The sequence below is a fragment of the Microcaecilia unicolor genome, chromosome 5 (assembly GCF_901765095.1).
Source record: "Microcaecilia unicolor chromosome 5, aMicUni1.1, whole genome shotgun sequence".
NCBI lineage: Eukaryota > Metazoa > Chordata > Amphibia > Gymnophiona > Siphonopidae > Microcaecilia > Microcaecilia unicolor.
The window spans coordinates 261,879,092-261,905,723 of record NC_044035.1 but is presented as its reverse complement, the minus strand read 5'-3'; the positions used below and the strand labels follow the sequence as shown (position 1 = coordinate 261,905,723).

Below are 26,632 nucleotides of genomic sequence, written 5' to 3'. Positions count from 1 at the left end.
TATCCCTGTGCCTCAACCACAGTTTTGCAGGTCATAATGTTCATATACTAAACTCATGTACAGTGGTGTAGCAAGTGCGGAGCGGTGGGGGCGGTCCGCCCCTGGTGCAGAGAGCAGCCGCGCGCCTGTCGGCTCCGCTGGTTCCCTGCTCTCTCTGCCCGGAACAGGTTACTTCCTGTTCCGGGACAGAGGGAGCCAGTGGAGCCGACAGGCGCGCGGCTGTTCTCTGCACCCTGTAGCAGCCAAGAATGCACCCGGGGGGGGCTTGATGCGCCAGGGAGGGGGTGCAATTGCACCTGGGGGGGTGTCATGCTGCACCCTGGGGGAACGGGTGCCGTTGCACCGGGGGGGTGCACAGCGGCGATCTGCCCCGGGTGGCAGCCGACCTAGGATCGCCACTGCTCATTGAGCCCGCATCCTGTGGGATAAGGTGGGGTAAAAATGCACTAAATAAATGTAACATAGCTTCTGTAAAAGAGGTTAGTAGGATGAGCTACACATAGTAAATCAAATACCCTTCCAGCTTATTATTGTTAAGCATAACCTATATATCAGTTTCCTTCCATCAAGTCCCTTTCCAAAAAGGTCTGGAAGTAAGAAATACTTGTGGTTCACCCCAAACTCATAGATGTGAGAGTATTGGAAAGCTTTCTTGGCACATATTTTATTTTAAGATCATTTCTTTGTGGTGATTCAGTCTCTGGCTGAATAAGTTTGAGTTTGGAAACAGACCACTCTGCACAGGGCAGAACATATTTTGAAGCGTGGTTGGCAGACAGTGGCCTGGCATTTTTGCCAGTTGTTAATGGCTAGAAGAAGTCCATTTAAGTGTACTCTAACATCAAACAAGCACACTTTTGTCTGCTTTTTGCTGCATTAAATAAGTTGTTTATTTTCCATACTTCATTCACTTAGTATGGGAAGAAAATACAAAATTGCCTGAGTGGTGGCCAGCTGGCGCTTTTAAGATCTTCAGACTAAGCGCTATCCTGCTCTTCTTTGGGAATATGGGAGATTACCAACAGCTGAAGCTAGTGTCACTACGCATACCGTACCCAAGATGATTTAAAGGTTATAACCTGGGATCACCTGGTCACTTTCCTGCCTGGTGCAAAGGTGGCAGACCTCACACATCACCTTGATAGGATTTTAGATAATGCTGGGAAGGAGCCAGCTGTTTTAGTACATATGGGTACCAATGACATTGGAAAATCTGGGAGGGACATTCTAGAAGTTTGGACTCTTAGGGGCCCTTTTTCTACGCTATGGTAAAAGGGTCACTGTGCTAGTGGCAGCATCCGTTTTTGCCATGCGCCAAGGCCCCTTTAACTGCAGCAGGTGAAAATAGCCAAAAATGACATGGCTGTGCAGTAATTTCGCACTTTCCGCACAGCCATTTCGGGGAGGAACACTTCCTACAACCCTTTTGAGGTGGCAATAAGGACTGCCATGCTAACCTGGCAGTGACAGGGCAGCACGCGACGCTGTCCAATTACTGCTGGGTAATCCCCCATGGAAATATTTTTTCAATATTTCCACTAGCGCCGGAAATGGCACACGCTGGGGCAGAATTATCGCTGGCTCCTGCCTTGGGCTGGTAGTAGTTTTGGGTTACCACGTGGCCCCTTAGGTAGAAAACTGAAATACAGATTCTCCAGGGTAGCATTTTCAGACATGCTCCCCATTCCACATGCAGGACCCATGAGGCAGGAAGAGCTCTGAAGTCTCAATCTGCAGTTGAGAGGATGGTGCAGGGATAAGGAATTTAAACTTGTTATGAATGGGCAACATTGTGGGAAAGGGGAAAGCTATTCCAAAAGGATGGATTCCACCTTAACCAGGATGGAAGCAGGCTGCTGGCACTTAGGAAATAGAGCAGCTTTTAAACTAGAATGGGGACCATATGGTTCAGAGTGGGGTATCCTTGAAGGATACTATTAAAACAGGACATTTAGGGAATTCCAATAGAGAGGTTTCAAAAATGGTGAAGCAAAGCCAGGAATGTTTAAGGGGAAAGCCGAGTAAAGGAAGCAAGTTATCCCCGTCAACTTCTAAGCAGCTTGTAGATGCAGGGAAAAAAACACAGTTTGAAGTGTCTGTATAGAAATGCTAGAAGCCTAACAATAAGATGGGAGAGTTAGAATATATAGCACAAAATGAAGAGGTAGATATAATAGGAATTTCTGAGACCTGGTGGAAGGATGGCAATCAATGGGACACTATCTCCATTTTCAAAGTACTTAGACTTACAAATTTCCATAGGTTACTATGGGGCTCATTTTCGAAAGAGAAGGACGTCTATCTTTCGACATAAATTGGAAGATGGATGTCCTTCTCTCAGGGACATCCAAATCGGTATAATCGAAACCCAATTTAGGACGTCTCCAACTGCACTCCATCGCAAAATAAACATTCTGCATGAAACATATAGCAGTGTGGAATCCTTACGGATAGAAATTTCATGTGTGAAGGGAAAGAGTATATTACTAGGGCTACACTATACTTTCCACCAGGACAAAAAGAACAGACAGATGAAGAAATGTTAGCAGAAATTAGGAAAGCTGGCAAATTAAGCAATAGTATAATAATGGGTGATTTCAATTCTATAATTATGTGCCGGGTATTCAAAGGTGTGTCTTGTGAGTTTCAATGAAAAATTAGTGGAGAGAAAAAGACCAGTATTCTAGGAGACCCCAATATTGACTGGATCAATGTTACATCAGGGAGTGCTAAGGAGGTAAAATTCCTAGATGTAATAAATGACTGCTTTCTGGTCCAGGAACCATCAAGAGGGGAAGCCATTTTAGATTTAGTCCTTAGTGGAATGCAAGGTTTAGAACAAGAGGTGATGGTACTGGGTCTGCTGGGAAATAGTGATCATATCATGATCAAATCTGAGCTAATATCTGGAGTGAAGTCACTAAGAAAATCTACTGTACCAATATTTAACTTTTGAAAGAGCAACTATGATAAAATGAGAAAATGGTTAAAAAGAAGCTAAAAGGATAAGCCGCAAAGGTTAGGACTTTAAATCAGGCATGGACGTTGTTTCAAAATACTATCTTGTGACCAGGATTGGCCACTGTTGGAAACAGGACAATAGGCTAGATGGTCTATTGGCCTGACCCAGTATTGCTATTCTTATGGTCTTGTGCCCACCCCTTCTTCCAGCACTGTAGCTGCTAGGGGACTAGAGATAAAAAATTTCCATAAATAATGGTGTGATTGGAAACAGGAAAAAAAATGAAATGTTGGGGAAAACTGAAATGTGCATGCATGAATGTGTTTGTATCTATGTCACGTTTTCGAAGCAGGAAACTAGGATGTGAGCCCTTGGGCCACTGCCGAGGAGCGGCAGGCAAAACCACCCCACACCAGCGGCAAGGCAGAACTCTAGCGAACAGTGAGACTTCACCTACACTTGGCCACCTTTCACCAAGAGTTGAGCTCTGGGCTTCAGGTGGCCGGTAGGACTTGCAGGACAGGGCAGGATTGGATAACAGCTAGGCAGCACAGGGACTGAGGGTCAGAGGGGAAAGGAACATACAGGGACAGCAGGGCACACAGGGAGGCTAGGTAGAAAACTAGACTAGGACTCTCAGACAGACAAGGGACAGATCTGAAAGCTGCAAGCAGCCACTGAAACAGGGAACAAACACTGGAAGACAAGAAACAACTGGAAGCTGCAAGCAGCCACTGAAACAGGGGAAAAAACACAGACAACCTAGCACTAGACAAAGACATACAAACAAGAGCAAGACTGGGAAACAAGCAATACAGAAAACAAGCAGTACAGGACACAAAGCTACACAAAGACTAAGGTAGAATCAGGCAAGAATACAAACTATAAACTGGACTGGGCAGAAGTGCAGCAAGCACCAACCAGGGGCGTATCTGGAATCCGGCGGTAGGGGGGGCCAGAGCCAGAGAGGGGGGGCACATTTTTGCCTCCCTCCCCCCCCCCCGCCGCCGCCGCCGCCTCTCTCCACCCCCTCCCTGCCGTCAACCCTCCCCCGTTGCTTACTTTTGCTGGCGGGGGGCCCCAACCCCCGCCAGCCGAGGTCCGACCCGCAATCTCCATATTTCGTCTTCCTCCGTGGCCATGTGCTTCAAGGAAGTAACGCTGCAGTGCTGATTGGTTGAATCCAGTTCGGCATGTTTATGGGCAGGGAAATAGTCATTTCATGGGCATTCCAAAATTTACACACCTAGTTATAGAATATGGCCCAGTGCGCCTAAATCTACATGCAGGGATTTGCACCAAGTTTTCATTGGTGTAAATGGATGCGCATAGATTTAGGTGCTGAAATATCAACTAAGCATATTCTATAATCGGTGCCTAAATCTAGAATATATAGAATATGCTTAGTTGCACTGATTTTTTAGATGCCATATATAGAATCTCCTCCTATGCGTGAATTCTATAACAGCAGTTTTGTGCACAATTGCTGTTATACAATACCAGCATAAGTCCACAGTCTTGTACCTAACTATAGGCACAAGCATTTTGCAGTTGGGTGCGTAACTCCTAGTATTCTATAACTAACTCCTAGGCATGCCCCTGACCTCAGGCCCCTCCCATATCCACACCCCCTAGAAGTTGCACACAATAGAATCGACGTACAAAACTTCTAAAATAGTGACTAAGGACAAATGCTAATTGGTGCCAATTAATGCCATTAACACCAATGTAAGCCAATAACTGGCTGTTAAATCCAATTAGTCAACTATTAAAATAAGTTGCACACGCAACTGTCCTTATTCTATAACTTGCATACGCAAATTTGCATGCTGGGATAAATTTGGGCGTGCAAATTTATAGAATGAAAATGTTATAATGCCTTTGTATTCCTCCATGGTGTGACCACACCTTGAATACTGTATGCCAGGGGCGTATCTGCGTGGGGCCTCAGGGGCCTGGGCCCCCGCAGATTTTGCCCTGGCCCCCCCTACCGCCATCAACCCTCCCCCGTGCCCGTTCTTACTTTTGCTGGCGGGGGACCCCAACCCCCGCCAGCCGAGGTCTGCTTCCACCTGCCGCTGCCTTCAAAACTTCTTCTTCAGCCGGCGGGGGACCCCAAACCCCCGCCAGCCGCCCCGCGCTGTTTAAAATTCATCTTCGGCCTCCGTGGCCGTGCTGCTGGGATAGGCGGCGCTGTTGAAATCCACTTCGGAGTCTGACGTCGTTGTACGTGCTGCGACGTCAGACTCCGAAGTGGATTTCAACAGCGCCGCCTATCCCAGCAGCACGGCCACGGAGGCCGAAGATGAATTTTAAACAGCGCGGGGCGGCTGGCGGGGGTTTGGGGTCCCCCGCCGGCTGAAGAAGAAGGTTTGAAGGCAGCGGCAGGTGGAAGCAGACCTCGGCTGGCGGGGGTTGGGGTCCCCCGCCAGCAAAAGTAAGAACGGCAGCGGGGGAGGGTTGGCGGCGGGAGGGGGGTGGAGAGACTAAGTCATTGGTGGCGGTGGGGGCTCGGCGGCGGCGGCGGCGGCGGCGGCGGCGGCGGCGGCGGGGGGGGGGGGGCGCTAAAATGTGCCCCCTCCCTCTGGCTCTGGCCCCCCCTACCGCCGGAGTCCAGATACGCCCCTGCTGTATGCAATTCTGGTCACTACATCTCAAAAAAGATATAGTGGAATTAGAAAAGGTACTGACAAGGGTGATGAAAGTGATAAAGGGGATGGGACGACTTCCCTATGAGGAAAGGCTAAAGCGGCTAGGGCTCTTCAGCTTGGACAAGAGACTGCTGAGGGGAGATATCATAGAGATCTATAAAATAATGAGTGGAATGGAATGGGTGGAGTAGGGGGCACACAATGAAGCTATTAAGTAATACATTTAAAATAAATCTGAGAAAATAGGTCTTCACTCAACATGTAATTAAACTCTGGAATTTGTTGCCAGAGAATGTGGTAAAAGCAGTTAGCTTAGCAGGGTTTAAAAAGGGATTGGCTAACTTCCTACAAGAAAAGTCCATAAGCCATTATTAAGATGGACTTGGGGAAAATCCACTTTTTATTTCTGGGATAAGCAGCATAAAATCTATTATACTTTTTGGGATCTTGCCAGGTACTTGTAACCTGGATTGGCCACTGTTGGAAACAGGATACTGGGCTTGATGGACCTTCGATCTGTCCCAGTTTGACAACACTTATGTTCTTATACTGAAGGAGTTATGAGCATGGTGGAGTCCTAGACTGTATTCCTGAGCCAAATGCCTGCAAAATGTTCTGTATTCTGCAATGTTGGAAAGAACTTCACCAACATAAAGTCCTAAGATGATTGCTTGCTTAATAATCCAATAAAATGCAGTAGCAATCTCATCATCATTGTTCATCAGTTACCTTTATTTATTATTTATTTATTTAAACACTATGCAAATCTATTCAGAAATGGTGGAACACAAAAATATCAACAACTATCAATAAACATACATCTGTAACATCAAGATAGACAATCAAAGTAGACAATTCAAATCATGCCCTTAAAAGCCCGAGAAAACAAAGAAAGATCTTCCAAAATGTCCTGATATGCTCTGAATCAAGTCAGAAGGTTGTTCCAGATTCTGGGCACCACTGTAGAAAATGCACCCTTAATGACATCACCACCGAGAGATCCCTTCTTTCTATTTTGGACCTAACAAATTTGTATCAGTGTGAATTGGTAGGCAACAAACCTAAACGTAAAAGAGCTTAAAATTAGGCATGGTTTATAAAATAGTGCTTACATCTGGGAATCGTGCCTAACTTAGGCGTGGCCATTAGCACCAACTGAAACATGGTGCAAATGTACGCACCTAAATTGGGTGCATATCTCCCCTTATTCTATAACAGTGCGCATAAATGCTAGGAATGCCCCCATTCTGCCCATGACCCTCCCATTTCCGAGTCCCTTTTTTTTTTTATTAGCACATAAAATTTAGGCACGGATCCCACGCCTAAATTTATGTGCATAAATTCCAATTAAATCTCATTAGTGCTAATTATTGGTGCTAATTAGCTCATTCATGTGCAATTTTTGGTGACTTTTATAGATTTAGGGGAATAGTTTTATACATACACTTCTAATGAAAATGAAACTCAAATGGCACTTAGAAATCTTGCACAGTGCCAAACATCTAAGTGACATTTACTACTACTACTACTACTACTACTACTACTTAGCATTTCTATAGCAACATACATAGTAACATAGTAGATGACAACAGAAAAAGACCTGCACGGTCCATCCAGTCTGCCCAACAAGATAACTCATATGTGCTACTTTTTGTGTATACCTTACCTTGATTTGTATAGGTCTTTTTCAGGGCACAGACCATATAAGTCTGCCCAGCACTAACCCCGCCTCCCAACCACCAGCCCCGCCTCTGCCATCCAATCTCTGCTAAGCTCCGGAGGATCCCTCCCTTCCGAACAGGATTCCTTTATGTTTATCCCACGCATGTTTGAATTCTGTTACCGTTTCCATCTCCACCACTCTCTCCGTGAAAAAATACTTCCTGACATTTTTCTTGAGTCTGCCCCCCTTCAATCTCATTTCATGTCCTCTAGTTCTACCACCTTCCCATCTCCGGAAAAGGTTCGTTTGCGGATTAATACCTTTCAAATATTTGAACATCTGTAACATATCACCCCTGTTTCTCCTTTCCTCTAAAATTTTACTGTCAACCCCTCTTTTCTCCTCCTTTTGTTTTACTGAGCTGTAATGAAATATGAGGAATGGAGGAGTTGTCTAATATTTAGTGCAGTGGGTTGCAGACCTGGGGAACTAGGTTTGATTCCTGCTGCTGCCTGATGGCCAGCAGTGGATTGAGATCTTGGGTTCAATTCCCTCTGCAGCTCTGTGTGACCCTGGGCACATCACTTAACCCTCTGTTGCCCCAGGTACAACAGTACTACAATGTACTACTTAGATCGTGAGCCCACTAGGGACAGACCTAGTACCTGTTAAATGAAACTATAAACCATTTAGGTCTAAGCAGTATTTAAATACTGGAATGAAACATATGCCCTTAGAAGTCTCTATACCTTTTTAAAGCCACTGTGTAACTGCATTCTTTCTTCACTGATCTGATGAATGGGGCATAGCTCTCAAAGCTAGCTACAGATGTATTAGGTTAAGGCTTAATTCTACGCATTCAGTTGGATTAACAGAGCAATCACACTTTGCTGAGGAATGGAATTGTAATCATTTAATTTTCTTCATGGTCTTTAAGGATATGCATTCATTGGAAAAGACATGGAAATGTCAATAGAAAACAAAAAGCACCAAGAGCCTTCAAAAATGGAACAGTTCTTTAACTCATGGACCTGACAGTCTACGTTTCGGTGCACAGCACCTGCGTCAGGGTTCACAAATGCACACATATTTATAATGCAGCAAGCCCACACCAGGGCTGATCACTGTGGTAACAACCAAGTAGGTATCACCTAAGATGCTGGACATCAACATTCTATGAACGAAGTGGCAGCAAAAACTCAGATTTCTGTAATGCTCTGTACCTGGGAATAGGTAAATCTAAGATGCATGCATTGCAGACTATCCAGAATGCAGCAGCTAGGTTATTGGCTAGTGTGCCACGGTTTCAACATGTATCATCAGTTCTTCAGCCTTTGCACTGGCTGCCAATCGCTTCTCAAGTTCAGTTTAAGATTGCACGATTTATTCACCATGTGTTGTACTCGATGTCTATTCCATGGTATTTCAAGCAGATCATCAATCTATATCATCCAAAATCACATCAGGAGCTTCATTGAGCTTGACTTTATTGTTTTATTTCTCAACTCATCACATGTTGAAGTGTTTTGACTCCTGAAGCAGGCGCCTTTTTTGCGCCGAAACACAGGATTGCGTGAAGTCCATTGTTTTGATTTAATTAAACGTTTGCTCTTGTGTTGGAAATTAAATTGTCTCTCCCCCCCCCTTTTTTTAAATATATTTTCTCTGTTTGGTGTGCTTGGGGTTTGCTTCTTTTTTTACTTTTAGCACTGTCAGGGCAACCAGGTTCAATGCATGGCTTCTGCTTCTCAGCTGGTTAGGACTGGAGGTGTTGAGGTAGCTGGGTTCACAGACCCTAGGAAGGAAGGAGCCCCAGCTAAGACCAGGGTACATATATACCAGATTCTGGAGGGAGTGATGCCTGATGTAATAGGCAGTTGTATCTGGGCAGCTGCCCTAGTGGATGACCTGTGTGAGAACCAGCAAAGGTAAGCTGAACAAGCACAGCTGTGACATCACAGGGGAACCCTCTTCCTCAGCCAGCCGGAGGGGATGGTGGCCAAGCGGGTAAACCCTCTGCTAGTAGCTTGGCCCCTGACCAAGGATTGTCACTAGGTTCATTTTGCTAGACAGGAAGGGGAAAATGTTATTTAAAAATGTGAAACTATCCTGGTGATTTCAAATAAAGAAGCCCTTTTTCTAAACTGTGTTAAGCACTAATAGGTGCTTAACATGGGGGGAAAGGCTGACCACAAAACATATTAAAAGTCAGTGCTTGCTAATCGCGTAGTATTTCATTTTTAATTTTTTTCTGGAGGAGGCATATCAGAGACAAGGAATGGGTATGGAAACGTCATCCAGCAAGCACGTTCTGATTAGCGCATGCTAATTAGATAATGTGGACTATGGGGTCCGTTTACTAAATCACGCTAAAAAGTGGCCGGTGCTGCTGTCAGCATGTGAGTTTCCCTTGTGCTGCGGCCACTTTTAGTGTGGTATTAAAATGGCTGTGTTTGGGGAGGGGGGTTGTAATGGCCATGTGTTAATTTTGCCATTAGCGTGTGGCCGTTGCCACAGTAGCACTTACTGTCACCTATTTAGAAGGCAGAAAGGGCTCCCGCGCTACTCCCATGCTAATCAGGTAGCGCATGGTAATATGCCCACACTACCCAATTAGCACAGGCATGCCTACTGTCCACCCCCAGACATACCTCCTGCGCTGGAAAATAAAAAATGTTTTCCAGCACAGAATTAGCATGTGCTAAGCAGAACATTCCCACGCGATGCCTCAGCATATCCTGCAGTAGTGCTTTTTTTAGCGCATGGTAGGCCCGCGGTAGGTTTACCACACCTTAGTAAAAGGGCACCTGCAAAAAACGAATTGAAAAAATCCTTAATATACTGCCACAATGAATCTGGGCTTAGCGAATGGGAAAGTCCTGTATTAGCACACACTAAGCCCAGATTTTGTCGCGGCTTAGTAAAAGGGCCCCAAAATCTTATAGTTCTGTATTCCCAGCAAGGATGGGTTCCAACCAAGTTTTGAAGCCCAAAACAAAAAAGCTGCTGGGTCAATAATTGATGAAAGGAAGAAAAAATACTCTAGGAATGCGATAATTGAGCATGAGTTTGAGTACGTTTCTGTTTGCCCTTGTGACTTTCACCTCACCACAATGATTTAATAAAAGCAGTGCTGTGGGAAGGGATATGGAAACCAGCAGGACACACATTAAAAGAACAGAGTATATAAATAAATTCAGGCAACAGAACCCTTCAAAGCAAAGGGCAACTTTTCCCTAATTTGAAATCCTGCAGAAATGGGTAATCATAAACGGTACAATACTTGAAGATTCTCAAGCCGCACTATTAATGTTCTCCCCTTGGTTTGCTTTTGCAGCTATGAATTTAAAGTGAAACCCAGAAACCCTCTGGGTGAAGGTCCAACCAGCAATACCGTAGAATTTAGTACAGAATCAGGTAACTATTGCAATATGTCTATCAGTGAAAGTTGAGAAAAACAGTGGATTGAAAAAAAAGGTTTTTGTTTTCTTTGGACAAGGAAAGGCTAACCAAGACTGAGGTGGGTTTTTCTATTATCATTTTACTGATTGTGAAATTATTACCTAGTATGTGATGGCTGGTAAGGATAATCTTGCCTGCCCTTTCCTGACAAGTAGCTAATGCAGCCTCAGAGTTTACTCTCACATCCAAGGGATTCTCTGCGACTATCCCCAGGCAATATTGAATTTTCTTTTCTCATTTAACAAAGATCTGCTCCCTCACTGCCTCACTTCTCCTTTACCTGGTAAGAACAGAAAGGAATGACTTCAATATTCCACATAACCCTTGCCTCCCTTTCAAATGACTGCAGTGTAGGAATATGCATTCATTATAAAGGGCTCCTTTTACTAAGCTGCACTAAAAAGTGGCCTTAGCATGCCCCTACATGGGTCTTTGATGGAACAAAAAGTGGAGTCAAATATAGGAACCAATAATTCTTTAATTGCCAGCATCAATAATAAGAATAAAGTACAACACAGCTGTGTTTCAGCATGAAAATGCCTGTGTCAGTATTGTCAGTTTTGATCGAGGCATATTGTTTGAACGGTGAATTAAGTGCCTTGACTTGTATTGCTGCCTTTATATTGCGCTTTCAGGAGTGTGATAAATATTCAGAACCAGTTCATTTATTGATTCCACAGTCATCTGACAAGAAGACATTTTGCGTACCCCTAATGCAGGCATTTTTATGTTGGGCTTTATGCTTATTATTGATACTGGCAATTAAAGAATTACCTGATTCCTATATTTGACTGTTGACTCCAGTTTTGTTTCCATCTTTTGTTTGCACCATCCGTGGAGGATTTTTTTTCCTTCTTTTCTTCGTGGTCTTTCGTGGATCATTCCCACATGCTAAGGCCATTTTTAGCGCAGCTGGAAAATGGCTGATTCCAAATTAATGGCCATTCGCTAATGTTGCCATTAGCGCACAGCCATTAATAAAAGTTAGTGCAGGAGCACATACTGACACCTATTGTGTAGGCAGTAAGTGCTCTTGTGCTAATCCTGCCCCAGTCAGAGTGCGGTAATGCAGATGCGCTGATTAGTTCAGAAATGCCCATTCTCTGCTCCAGACACGTTGCCACCGCAGAAAAATAAAAATCACTTTTTAGCGCATTACAGTGGAACGACTCAGCGCGTCCAACGGTAAGCCCTTTTCAGCTGCAATAAGCATGCACTAGTGCTTTCCACAGCTTAGTAAAAAGAGCCTAAAATGGCATGAAAATGACACAAAAATAACTCCAAATTAAATATTGTCATTCATGTTGCTTTATCTTATGCTAAAGAGTTTCTGCATGCATGGTAAAATAAGTGTGTGTTGTGAAAATAGCTTAACTAAAATCAAAACTAATTGATTCACTTTTCAAAATGAAACAAAACTTTTGTCCATGCATACCCATGCTGCCATTTGAAATACAGTCCATTCTCAGTATTCACGATGGTTTGGTTCCCAGAAAACATCTTGAAAAGGAAAGTCCTAAAAAGTGTACTTATGCGAAATAGGGATTAGGTTTCAGCTGTATCAATTTTTCTTCAAAACTCCCTAAGTGGGATGAGGCTGCCAGTACCACCCCAGCCATCCCAAGGCAATGGAGGGTTGAGTGGCTTGCCCAAGCCTACTAGAAGCCACTGTGGAATTTGAACCTGGGTATTCTGGTTCCTATCTCATTGCTCTAAACATTAGGCTACTTCTTACCAGAGTATGGCTCAAATACAGTTCTGTTTCCACTTTATTTCTCTGATGGGATTGAGGAAGAAGAATTAAGGAAAAGAGAGAGAAGGAAGAGGAGTCAAGGATGTGATTTAAAAGCAGCTTTTTACCATAGCACTATGATTCTCACACTAATGTCTCAGTACAGTTGAATGCATGATTGGCTAGATTGGCTATAGCAGGGCTTCCCAAACTTTGGGTCAGGATCCCAAATGGGGTCACAAAACTTGCCTTTGCAGTTACAACCTAGGTGGGTTCTCCATAGGTGTATCATTATTCTGTACCTCCAGGGAGGTCACACAATTTTATTTGGCTGCAATCGTGGGGTCACAGCCACAAAAAGATTGGGAAGCACTGGGCTATATAAACATGGTTAAGAAAGTTCTCATCCAAGGTATTAATCCGCAAACAAACCTTTTCCGGAGATGGGAAGGTGGTAGAACAAGAGGGCATGAAATGAGATTGAAGGGGGGCAGACTCAAGAAGAATGTCAGGAAGTATTTTTTCACAGAGAGGGTGGTGGATGCTTGGAATGCCCTCCCGCAGGATGTGGTGGAGATGAAAACGGTAACGGAATTCAAACATGTGTGGGATAAACATAAAGGAATCCTGTGCAGAAGGAAGGGATTCTTAGGAGCTTAGCCTAGAATGGGTGGCAGAGCTGGTGGTTGGGAGGCGGGGCTAGTGCTGGGCAGACTTATACGGTCTGTGCTGGGGCTGGTGGTTGGGAGGCGGGACTAGTGCTGGGCAGACTTATACGGTCTGTGCCAGAGCTGGTGGTGGGAGGCGGGACTGGTAGTTGGGAGGCGGGGATAGTGCTGGGCAGACTTATAGGGTCTGTGCCAGAGCTGGTGGTTGGGAGGCGGGGATAGGGCTGGCCAGACTTATACGTCTATGGACTGAAGAGGACAGTACAAATAAAAAAAGTAGCACATATGAATTTATCTTCTTGGGCAGACTGGATGGACCGTGCAGGTCTTTTTCTGCCATCATCTACTATGTTTACTATGTTTATTGACATATAATGTTTTGCTTATATTTTTCTTTCAGCGGACCCCAGAGTGAGTGAGTTTATTTCAGGTAAGTTCTTTACATCTATATGTTCTCCAACTCAGACATCTTTCTTTTATGCGTAATAGCCAAGTTTTATTCTTAAGGGCCATCTCTCCTGGGTATGCAGGGCCTGAAATCATGCATAACTGATGGTTTCACTAGTTCCCACATGTGTGCCACATCTGGAGGGTTTGTGCCAGACTAAAAACCTGGAGAAAAATAATATTGCAGATGAGGGCGAGGATTAGGCTCCTTTCAGAAGCAGCGGTAATAGCTAAAGCCCAAATGCACAAAGTGTAACAAGGTACTTTCCACCAGTCTCTCCTAAAGAAATGACAGAAAAGAGAATAAAGATCCTAATAAGTGATTTAACAGCAGTCCTCTGTAGTAACTGCTGGGAATGTACCCAGCATCTTCTCTTGCATTAAATGCATTGTAGATAAGTGCATGCAAGTAAAAGCCACCTCCTGCAGAGGCATTAAGTACATGTGTATTACTTGCTGTGATAACAATTAACATGCAATGTTACCATGTATTGACTGCAAACAACAATTGATGCCCATTACCCTACCTTTTCTACCCTATGCACTTCCTGCCAAAAATTAAATGTTATTTGTACATATAAATTTATAGAATACAGCAATTTACACAGTAAGTATGCACTTGCATGTGTAAATGTCAGTATTGCACCTAACCACTATTCTATAATTAAATGCTAAACTGGCTTGGTGCATAATTGTTAGAGGGCATTCACAAAGGAGGGGCCTGGGTGTATCATGGGTGAGGCCTACATTCACACAAAATACTTTTATGCAGTGCATTTTGCCTAGCAAAAAAGGTGCCGGTACTCAAATGCCAGGCCACCCTTCAGGGATGGAGTGATCATTCAGGGACCCACTCCACAATAGCCAGGCCCCCTGCAACCAGACACAGAATCTATGACAAGGCAGAATGTGTATGTAGAACCTGAGCTCTTTCATTAAAATATGAGAACCATGGGTCAATTTTAGCAGACAGTGGAAAAGGTGCCGGTACTCAGTACCCCCAAGTACCCCCTCAAAAAAAGCCCTGCTTTTATGCATGTAAACCCTGCATTTAGGCATGCACATTTATGCCAGCCAAACACCTGGCATAACTGTTTGCACCTACATTTAGGCACACAGAATTCTATAAGAATGATAGCATTCTATAACAATGCTAGTGTTCTATAAGAACACCTCTGCACATAAACATTCTATCATAATGCTAGTGTTCTATGCACTTTTCTAAGAAAACATTCATTCAAAATGCTGTTCTAGGAACACCTCTGCACATACACATCTACTATAATAAAACTCACCCTCAACGTTCTGAGGACACTAACGTCAGTGAAGCCAAGCCCTGACTTCCTTCAAAAAGGTTTGAAGGTTCGTGGTGGTGAAGCCACCAAAATAGCTCCGGGCCCCGCCCTCGAGGGCGGAGCAATGGCAGAACAACGAAGGGGTTGGCAGGGAGGGAGGCAGGGAGGGAGGCAGGGAGGCGTGGGGGGGTGGGAAATCGCTCCGGGCCCCGCCCTCGAGGCGGAGCAATGGCAGAACAACGAAGGGGTTGGCAGGGAGGGAGGGAGGCAGGGAGGCGGGGGGGTGGGAAATCGCTCCGGGCCCCGCCCTCGCGTCAAACGTCATGATGTTGGGGGCGGAGCAATGGAAGAATAACGAAGGGGTTGGCCAGGGAGGGGGGGGGTGTTGGCGACGAACACCTTGCTAGCGCCCGTTTCATTTGATCTGAAATGGGCCTCTTTTACTAGTTCTATAATAATAACAGAATTCTAAGAGCACCTATGTGCGTAAGCATTCTATCACAATGTTGTTCAATCATAATGCTAGTATTGTAAGAACATCTATGCATATAAGCATTGTATCATAATGTCAGTGTTCTAAGAACACCTATGAGCGTATGCTGGTGGTCTAAGAACACCTCTGTGCATAAGCATTCTATAATAATAATAGCATTCTAAGAACAACTATGTATTTAAGCATTCTAACATAATGTTAGTGTTCTAAGAATACCTATGAAGTATGCAGTCTATAAAAATAGTGTTATAAGAACACCTATGCGCATAAACATTCTAATATAATGCTACTGTTCTAAGAGCACCTGTGCATATAAGCTTTCTAACAAATTGCCTAGTGTTCTAAGCACATCTATGCGCATAAGCATTCTAACATAATAATAGTGTTCTAAGATCACATATGCAGATAAGTATTGTAACATAAACTAGTGTTCTAAAAACACCTGTGCACATAAGCATTCAATCATAATGCTAGTGTTCTAAGAACACCTATGAGTGTAAGCATTCTATAATAATTACAGTGTTTTAAGAACACCTTTACACTCAAGCATTCTATCTCAGTGCTAGTATTCCGTGCACCTATCCGCATCAACATTCTATCATAATTCTAGTCTTCCAAGAATACCTATTTGTGTAAGCATTCTAACACAATGCTAGTTTCCTATGCAACTGTGCGCGTAAAAATTCTATCACAATGCTAGTGTTCTAAGAACAACCCTGTATATAAGTAATTTTTTTAATGACATGTTGTGCAGTGCTCCTGGCAACACCCAGATTGGGGGGGGGGGGGGGGAGAGATGCAATGCACAGGCACAGGTGCTGTTTGATCTGAGGTGGCCATTGGGATTGAGGGTGGCATAGTGGCCTTTCTGTGGAGTATGTTCACTGTTGCTGAGAGTGGAAATGAGCAGTGGGGTAAAGCAGGTGTACCTTTGGGTGGCTGCAAGCACTTTTGTGAGCTGCTGCCAACATTCCTATAAGTATGTAGGCGTTGGGCAAGGGTCCAGATACGTGCAGCCCCTCATTTCAGCATTTAATGGTTAGTGGAGGGAGCCCCATAGTTGCTTGTCATTAGATTGGACATTCTGATTTTATCTATGTTTTGTTATTCTTTATTATGAGAAATCAATAATATTTATTACAACAGTAAAATTAACTCATTGTATCTCACCCTGCCTATGTATGGTCCTAGACATGAGTGGTGATGTGATCCGGGGGGGGGGGGGGAGCACTGCTTCCCATTCAGTTTTACAGGCTGCTCCTGGTGGCTGTCCATGCACTCATGAAGACATTATGGGATGGCAGGTGGTGCTGGCACTTAAATATCTCTCTCCTGTGCCTGAGACACAGGAGGACCAGGAGCTCAGACTCCTGCAAGGAAAAAGTGGGCTCTCTGCACAATGATATTGTTGTCCACAGTGAGGAATGTTCTTCCACGTGCAGAGGTATATATATATGCACATTTTGCACATGGAGGGAAAGCCCTGCCGTTGCACCGGATGTATTCTGGATGCAGGGGCCAGTACAGCAATTGTACATTTTGTGTAGCGTATTTCCAATTTGTGGAGACGTTTATTTCAAAACATTTATGATGTTTGCAGTGCGCCTGGGTTTTTTTTTAATAGTTTTTTTGTGTACTTTTAAATATCGGAAAATATTTTGTTACTTCTTGCATTATGGACTTAGGCATCAATGCACAAAGTCCCCAGAAACAGCAGCTCGCTATTTCCACCTCGGTAAACATTACAGAGGTGGAAATAGTGAGTGATTCTCAAAAGAAATCCGACGCAAATGAGCTGCACAGACTTTTAACGTGCAGCTTAGTAGAGAAAACACCAGGGCAGGCACAAAGCATCCACATGCGCAGGACAGTCAATCACTAAGGATGGCTGCTCTGTGCATGCTCAGAACACAGCTTTCATATACACATACAAGCTGCATGTATGAAGACTGTGTAGCTTTTTTTTTTTTTTTTGCAAAAGTGCCCATTGGGAAAATGTCATCTGGCTGAAATCAAATGGGGAGAAAGAGATGTCACATGACCACGATAATACCTTTGATTCTCTGCAGAGGTCCTTTTCAGATTTGTGCCTGAATACTGCCCCTCTCCCGGGGAGTGCTTGGGACCAGAAGATTATGGTACTAGTGTTCCCCAGCACATCCATGTGCGATCTTTCCCTACCAGGCAGCACAAGTGTGACTGGTGCCTAGCCCCTCAGCCTTCATCATCACCCATGAGTGATCTCTTCCTCTCACAGTGTTTTGGGATGGCTAGAAAGACAACTTAAAACCAGAGACACTACAGTTTTGGTGCCTGATCAGCGGCATGCTTGGAGAAATCTGTTATTGTTACCAATTATTGGTGCACCAGCTGCTTTCTGGACTCCTGCACCCAAGAATTTTGAAGGAAAAACAGGAGCAGGCAGCTTGGATAATGTTGCAATGATAGATCCTGACCTCCCATAAAAATTTCCTCATTAAAGGTAGGGGCTGCTTCTGTGCTCCACTCAGAAAATGGCTGTGCATCACTCAGAATGCACATTTACATACTAGTCAGCTCATTAAAATAACTTTGCATACGATTCCCGTTGGCTGCTTACAGCGAATAGAAAAGAGCCAGCAGAACCCCTTTGTGTATGTCTCGCAGAATGCCGTGCTCACTAAACCAGCTTGAACCAGTCAAAATTGCACATTGCTGCCCCAGTAAGTTTTGTACATTGGGGCCTTAGGTTTTTACACATTTTCCGATAATTTTTTTTTTTCGCCATTTGGACGTTTTCACGAAATGCCTAGCTACCCACCTTGGGCTATCCCATGGCCACTTAGAGGGTCTATCCCCAGCACAGCTCAGGTCCTCCTGCACCTGCCACTTGTGCTCTACACTAGCACCCTCCTCCACCGACTGCGTCCTAACCACCTCTTTGCAAGTCTCCCACTCTCAAATTATCCCCAGTGATTTCTAGGTTACTGGGGGCCACACTCCCAGTGGTCCCATAGTTCCCAGAAAGCACTCACAGACCCAATACACAGACCACCAGGATTCTTAGTCAGTCCAGCCAAGCAGAGGCAATAAACTAAAAATGTTTATTGTCATGAAAAAAAATATTGAACAGTGAATCATAAAAACATATGGAACAAAACAGTACATAATAAAAGGTAACTACATATGGATCAATTATAAAACTATCTAAACATTTGTTTACTATCTAAATAGTACCTGGAAAGTACAGGAAATGTAGCTGCTCACAAATTACAGAATATAACTGCTTACAGGGTCTCAGTAAAGAGGCCTTGCAGTCTCTACTTCCAAGCTGAGACTGGAGGAAAAGCCAGTACATCCTAACTGAATTTTGAGCTCCTGGGCCAATCAGAGCCCAGAACAAGTTTCAAAAATAGCCACATCACTGCAGGTTACCTCTTATCTGTGTAAAAATGGAACGGTCAGTTCTCTTTAATAGCTTTAAACATAAACATGCACCACCTATTGGCCAAACTTGAGAAATACACTTCAAGAATGAAGGCAATTTTACAGGCTTAAAAACCCATTGTTTTGTCATAGTCATCATATTGAAAATGACCTTCCACAGGTTTAGTGGATTTTTTGATATGTCATTAATAGGTGGTGAAAAAGATTTTTAAATTACATTTGTAACAGTATGCTATGAATCTATGATTCATTTTGTGATTTCTAGTGTGCAATCATTTTGTGTTCATGATTAATTGCAAAATGGTCTTGGACACTAGTCTAATACCTCATTGTGTAAGGATTATAACAAGGGAATAAATAAAATCAAATGAACATTTCATAAAAGTACTGATTGAAAGAAAAGGCCTCATGTTTTTAACTCTGCTTGTGCAGGAGGAAAAGATGCCATATGGACTGAACTCTCCTTTAAATCAGATGGGTTTTCAGAATGCAAAGGGAAGCAGTATGTGAAGAGGACCTGGTATAAGAAATTTGTTGGAATACAGCTGTGTAACTCTCTAAGATATAAGATTTACCTCAGTGATTCACTTACAGGTAAGGTCATTCTAAAAATGTGCCAGAAGGGTTGCTTCTAGCCAAGTGCTCTGAAAAGATCACAAGGATTTGTGTATATCTGCATACCAGCTCTGTGAGCAAACCGCCTGGTGTCATAATGTCAGCCACCATCGCGGTGAGACTACTCAGCACACCTAGGTTGGATTGCTAGTATAGGTTGTGTTTCTCAGACTGGTGAGGCCTAAGTGTGGTGCTGGTCATAGGAGTCGACTCTGAGGGTGCTTGAGCACCCCCAATATTGAGAAAATTCCTTGTATGTGTCCAGGGAGGGGCTATTTCCACTGGGCTTAGCATCCCCAATAATTTTGAAAAGTTGTCTCCTATGGTGCTGATGGTGTTGTATTTTCTGTCCTTGAGAAAGATTTAGGGGTCTTTTTACCAAGCTGCAATAAAAGGGCCTCTGCGGTGGTGTTGGCACGTGGATTTGCTGTGTGCCGAGGCCCCCTTTTACTGCAATAGTTTGGTTTTTTTTAAGGAAATGGCTGTGTGGTAAGCTAAGCACTTGCTGCGCAGCTATTTCCTGGGGGAGCCCTTACTGCCACACTAACCCAGCGGTAACCGGGCAGCACTGATTACCACTGGGTAAGCCCCTGGCACTAAAAAATACATGTTTTTTTTTTTTTTTGGAACACCAGAAATGGCACAGGACACACACCGGAACTACCATCGGGCACCTGCAGTAGCCTGGCGGTATGGCCAGTTAGCCACGTGCCATTACCATGGTAGCCCTACCATGGCTTTGTAAAAGAGTCCCTTAGGGAAGTAATTACAAAGGTGCTATAAAAGTCAGGCTTTTAGCACACCTTAATGTACCACAGGAGTGATTAACCTGCTCAGTACTGTGAGTTAGACACTCCTGTGGTATATGAATAATGCTACCTGCGATCAACTTCGTAAGCAGCATTACTCAACAGTCCCAGGATAATCAGGCTACAAATCCATGGCCCACCAGCCAAAAATCATAGAGAGTTGCCTCCCTGATACTCCCTGCCAATGACAAACCCCTCTCTCAAAGATACCCCCATATACAAACCCCCTTCCAGAAGAACCCCAACCCCCCCCCAAATCAAGACCCCCCCAGCCCCAATTCAAGGTCTCCACCCAAAAGTACCCCATAAATCAAGACCCCTCCAATTAAAGACCTCCCACACATGGAAGGCCCTCAATCAGTAAATGTACCCCCACCAATTCCTGCAGGCCCCCCCCCCCCCATGCCTACCTTGAAATATCCCTGGGTTCTGGTGATGTCAGGTAGGAATGAACCCCAGTCATTCCTTCCCTTGCCAGCACCAAGTTCAAAATGGTGCTAGTGAACCCAAGGTACTACTGCTAGGGGTCAAATTGCCATATAAGCTCCTGGGTGGGGATCTTCAATTGGGGGGGGGGGGTGAGAATCCCAGGTGAGAGTCTTGATTTGGGGGGAGGCACTTCCAGGTAGGATGGTCTTGAATTGGAAGGGGGTGGTTCTTTGGAGATGTACCCAGGAGCATCAGTCCACAGCTTTGTGGCCCAATGCACCTGGGATGGAAAAATAATGTCAGATTTTTCCTGGAATAACACAGCTTGTGGTGTTCAGAGCAAGCTGTGTTACTGAAGTTACACACTAATGAACTGTTTTACATGTATTTGCGTCTTTTGTATCTCAGTAGGTAACTCATGGTAACTTTAAAGTGCGATGTGTTACAATAATATAAGGAAAAATTAATTCTTACCTGATAATTTTCTTTCCATTAGTCCCAACAGATCAATCCAGAGACTTGTGGGTTGTGTCCCTCTACCAGCAGGTGGAGATAGAGAGAATCTCCAAGGTTTGCTATATGTGGACCTGTGCAGCCAGCTGAACCTCAGGATGAACAATACCAAAGCAGTGGAATGGAAACAATAGAAAACTCTCCTGACATTGTCAGACCAATTGCCCAACATACTTCCACCACGTCTATATTTATTTATTTTAGTTTATATTTTAATCAAATGAAGGAACATTCAGAACAACAGAACCCCAAAAAAACTAACCAACCGCAACAAAACCGCAGGCAGTAAACCCAGGGGGTGGCCTCTGGATTGATCTGTTGGGACTAATGGAAAGCAAATTATCAGGTAAGAATTCATTTTTCCTTTCATGGCGTCCCACAGATCAATCCAGAGACTTATGGGATGTACCCAAGCAGTCCTCAAGTAGGGCGGGACACCCCCAACCCAGCAGAAATCACCAACGAGCCAAACACTGCATCTTGATGAGCTGCCACATCCACCCGATAATGGCGAGTTAATGTGTGGACCGAAGCCCATGTAGCTGCCCTGTAGATATCTTCCAGAGAAACCAAACGGGACTCTGCATAGGAGGAAGCTTGAGCTCGCGTAGAATGAGCACTGACTTGCAAAGGGGCTTGCTTGCCCAATGCCACATATGCCGAAGAGATGGCCTCCCGCAACCAATGGGCTATGGTTGCCTTGGACGCCATATGACCCTTCTTACTGCCTCCAAAAAGGACGAAGAGATGGTCAGAAAGACTAAATTCATTCGTCACCTCCAAATACCTGCGAAGAGCCAGTCTCACGTCGAGGCAGTGAAGAGCCTGGAATTGCTCAGGGTAATCTTCCCGGCGGAAGGCCAGCAAATGCAAGGACTGCCCCAAGTGGAAACGAGAAACCACCTTGGGCAAAAATGAAGGAACTGTCCTAATCGATACCCCCGCCTCCGTAAAACGCAGGAAGGGGTCTCTGCAAGAAAAGGCCTGCAACTCTGAAATTCTCCGAGCGGAAGTAGTGGCTACTAGGAAAATCACCTTCAAGTTGAGATCCTTAATCATAATCCCCGATAAGGGTTCGAAAGGAGGACGCTGAAGCGCTTTGAGAACTAGATTAAGGTTCCAGGATGGCAGAACTGGCACGTGAGAAGGGCACAAAGGATTTACGCCCCTCAAGAAACGAACCACATCCGGGTGGGAGGTGATGGATGCCCTCTGAAGCTAGCCTCTAAAACATGTCAGAGCTGCCACCTGCACCTTAAGAGAACTCGAGAGTGATTTTTGTACAGCCTCCTGAAGAAATGCGAGGATAACCGATACTGAAGCCGAAGCCACTGACAATCCCGAACTCACACACCACAAATCGAAGGTATGCCACACCCTAGCATAAGCTATCGAGGTGGATCTTTTCCGAGCCTACAGCATCGTAGCGATAACCGCGTCCGGCTACCCTTTTCTTCTCAACCTCGCCCTTTCAAGTGCCAGGCCGTGAGACTAAAGGGAGAGGAATCCTCCATCATGACAGGTCCCTGCAGCAGGAGACCGTCCTGCACCAGTAGCAGAAAAGGACGATCGAACAGAAGCCTGATCACATCTGTGTACCAGGGTCATCTGGGCCAATCTGGGGCCACTAGGATCACTGGCAAAGTGAGTCAGTAACCTGCCCACCATTGGCCATGGAGGAAAGGCATTGAGCAGGCCCCTGGGCCAAGGTTGAAGAAGGGTATCGATGCCTTCTGAGCCCAGCTCTCGTCCCCTGCTGAAGAAACGGGGAACCTTCGCATTCAATGCGGTGGCCATTAAGTCCATCACTGGCATCCCCCAACGGGCAGTTATCTGAGCAAAGGCCAGAGGAGAGAGCGTCCATTCCCCCGGCTCCAACTGAGAAAGTCCGCTTGCACATTCTGTGACCCCACTATATGAGCCGCTGTCAAGAAAGAGAGATGAGTATCTGCCCAACCGCAGATCAGAGCCACCTTACGCACTAGGGGTGCACTCCTGGTGCCCCCCTGACGGTTTACATAGGTGACCACCGTTGCATTGTCCGAAAGAACTCGAACTGGGCAACCGCGGAGAAGAGACAGAAACTCCCAAAGGGTCAGACAAGTCACCCGTAACTCCAAGCGGTTGATGGACCAAGACACCTCCGTCGAAGTCCAAACGCCCTGGGCTGTCTGTTGCAGGCAATGAGCCCCCCAGCCAGACAGTGACGCATCCGTGGTCACTATCTTCTAGTCCAGAGTTGCCAGAGGAATGCCCGACATCAGATTCTTTTGAATGAACCACCAATGCATGATTGTGTGAAGACAGGCCAAAAATGGCACCCGAACCTCATAATCCTCTGAGAGCGGAGACCAACGGCTCAGAAGGTGCCACTGGAGGGGGTGCATGTGAGCTCTGGCCCACTTTGCCACATCCAACTTGTTCATGGTCCCAAGCCCGCGGGTTCGGAGTTTGAAACAGTGCTCGAAATTGAGCCTGTAACCGCTGTGCTTGAGCTGAAGGAAGAGAAACTATCCCTGTTTGGATATCGAAGCACACCCCCAAGTATTCCAGCATTTGGGAAGGCATTGAGCTGCACTTCGGGAAGTTGATCACCCAACCAAGCGACTGAAGCAACCCAACCACTTTGTCGGTTGCCCGTTGACTCTCCTCAAAAGAAGACACCCACACAAGCCAGTCGTCTAGATAGGGATGGACCTGAATCCCTTCCTTCCTGAGATAGGCCGCCACTACTACCAGGACCTTGGAAAAGGTCCAAGGCGCTGTGGCTAGGCCGAAGGGCATCGCTTTGAATTGAAAATGACGACCAAGCACTGCAAAGCGAAGAAAGCGCCTGTGGGGAGGCCAGATTGGAATGTGTAAATAGGCCTCTTTGAGATCGAGAGAGGTCAAAAACTCCCCTGGCTGTACCGCTGCGATCACTGATCGGAGGGTTTCCATGCAGAAAAGCCGAACCCGTAATGACCTGTTGACGCACTTGAGATCTAAGACGGGTCGCCAAGAACCGCCCTTTTTTGGCACCACAAAATAAATGGAGTATCGACCGCACCCTCTTTCTGCTGGGGGTACAGGCTGGACGGCACCCAGCCGTTGTAAGTTGAGGAGGGTCTGTCGAACGGTCCGCACCTTGGTGGGACATTTGCAAGGAGATTCCAGAAAAAAGTCTACTATCAGATGAGCCAATTCTAACTTGTAGCCGTCTCTGATAACCTCCAAGACCCATTCGTCAGATGTTACCCTGGTCCACTCCACCAGGAATAGGGACAGTCTGCCCCCAATAACCGGAGGATATGGACCAGGGCCCCATCATTGGGCGGACCTGGCTGCAGGCTGGTTTCTGTTACTGGAAAGGAAGGCCCGCCTGTCACCTCAAAGGGCTGAGGCCTCTGAGAAGACCTTGCTCTCTGAAAAGAGGCCCCGCGACCTGGACGGTAACACTGTGTATCCCTAAACTTAGGTCTATGTCTCGCCGGTCGTACAAATTTGGATCTATCCTCTGTGAGGCACTGGCCCTTAGAATCACCGAGGTCCTTCACAATCTGTTCTATGTCTGTCCCAAACAAAAGCTTTCCCCTAAAAGGAAGCCTTGCTAAACGTGACTTAGAGGCCACGTCTGCAGCCCAATCCTGCAACCACAGCCAGTGACGCGCGGTGACCGCTAGGGAAACCTCCTTCGCCAAAGCCCTCAAAAGATCATAAAGAATATCCACAAGGAAGGCTAAACCGGACTCCAAGGCCAGCAAAACAGCCATGAGATCTTCCGGAGAGGAGGCTTTCTGTACCCACGATAAGCATGCTCGCGCCGCATAGGAGCCACAAACTGAGGCCTGCAGGGAAAGGGCCGCTACTTCAAAGGACAGCTTCAAGCAAGTCTCCAACTTACGATCCTGAGGGTCCTTGAGTGCCATGCCACCCTCCACAGGGAGAGTGATTTTCTTAGTGACCGATGTGATTAAGGAATCCATCGTAGGGACCTTTAGCAAGTCTAAGTCAGGAGCAGGTAGCACGTAAAGACGTGACATAGCTCTAAGCAACTTTAAGCCCACTGTCCAGTGTATCCCACTGCGCCGAAATAAGGATCTTCATGGCCTCATGCACATGAACGGAACGAGGTGGGCATTTGGTGCCAGACATAATAGCGGGCACCGGACCTGTTCCCCCTGACGATTCAGGGGGGAAATGGCCAAAACCTCAAAAGCCCTAACAATCAGGGAGGGAAGCTCTTCCCTGCGAAAAAGGCAGGCAGATGTCTGATCATCCCCCTCCTCAGAGGGCAGGGTGACCTCATCTGCCAAATCCAAAGATTCTGAGGGAGAGCCCAGAGACAAAACTGGGCCATCTGTGTCAGATAGCTCCTTGGGATCCAAAATCTCCACCCGGGGACATTTTGGCAGGAAAGACTGAGAGACTGCAGCAACCGAAGTTTGCTGAGGAAGAGATAGGGCTGCCTGAAGAGAAGCTCCTGACTTCTTCAAAAGAAAGGCATTGTGCATTAATAAAACAAAATCTGGGGAAAAATGAACTGCAAGGGACTCCCCTGCTCCCTGTACATCGCTTCCCTCCATCAGAGCCTGTGCCACAGAAGCGCGCTGTGCCTCTTGTCTATCAACCAGCACATGCGGAGCGGGTCGCGCCTGAGAGGAAAAAATGGCGCCTGCCAACACATGCTGCACTAACTGCCCTGAGGAATCTGCCGAAACTATCCCCTGCGCTTCTGACTCACCGGATGCCTAAGGGGAACCCCCGTCTCACTGAACACCCGCTGCGGGCTGACGGCGGCAGGACTCACATTCCCCTGATGCTGCTCTCCGGCCCCCACACTGGGAGCAGTGCTTAGCCACCTCAGAAGGCACTGACATGCTCCACAAACGCCTGCCCCAAAACTGACTCGGCAAAACGTCCAGTTCCTCCGTATGATTAAACAAAAACAGTCTCTTACCTTTTTTTTTTTTTTTTTTTTTAGTCAGGAGAGAAAGGTAACACCCGATCAGGCCAACAGCCCAGGGCGATGGAGGAAAGGTAGGGGGAGACCGGGAGGGACCTGGCACCAGTACACCATAAGCTGCAAACAGCCACTCAACCCCTGTCTGTGCTAAACTAGGCCCAAAGGACACCAGTAGCAAGATCAAACCAGAGCTGCACAGACATGTCCCTCCACCTGCTAGATAGAGAGAATCAGCTGGCTGCACAGGTCCACATATAGCAAACCTCAGAGGTTCTCTCTATCTCCACCTGCTGGTAGATGGGCACAACCCACAAGTCTCTGGATTGATCTGTGGGATGCCATGGAACTTGCGTTAGTGTCCTGTAACATGCGTTAAGGAGTAACTAACATGCATTATAGCCAAAATGCAGCTTGAAAACTACCTCTTACCACTGTAATGGCCTCACCAAGCAGCCTGAAAAATAACATCCTACATCTGTTGACCAAGAGAGATGGCAATATTTTGTGACTCTTGGAGAACAT

At 45.7% G+C, this 26,632-nt stretch overlaps 1 protein-coding gene across 49 annotated transcripts in view; it reads left to right on the top strand.

Annotated features, from left to right (window-relative positions):
• ABI3BP (ABI family member 3 binding protein) overlaps positions 1-26,632 on the top strand; it is a 477,114-nt gene that overhangs the window by 416,686 nt on the left and 33,796 nt on the right. For all 49 annotated transcript variants that reach the window (XM_030204105.1, XM_030204134.1, XM_030204107.1 and 46 more), the window contains 3 exons: positions 10,614-10,693; positions 13,539-13,568; positions 19,232-19,393. In XM_030204105.1, coding sequence (XP_030059965.1) covers positions 10,614-10,693; positions 13,539-13,568; positions 19,232-19,393 — 272 coding nt within the window. The remainder of the gene's footprint in view (positions 1-10,613; positions 10,694-13,538; positions 13,569-19,231; positions 19,394-26,632) is intronic.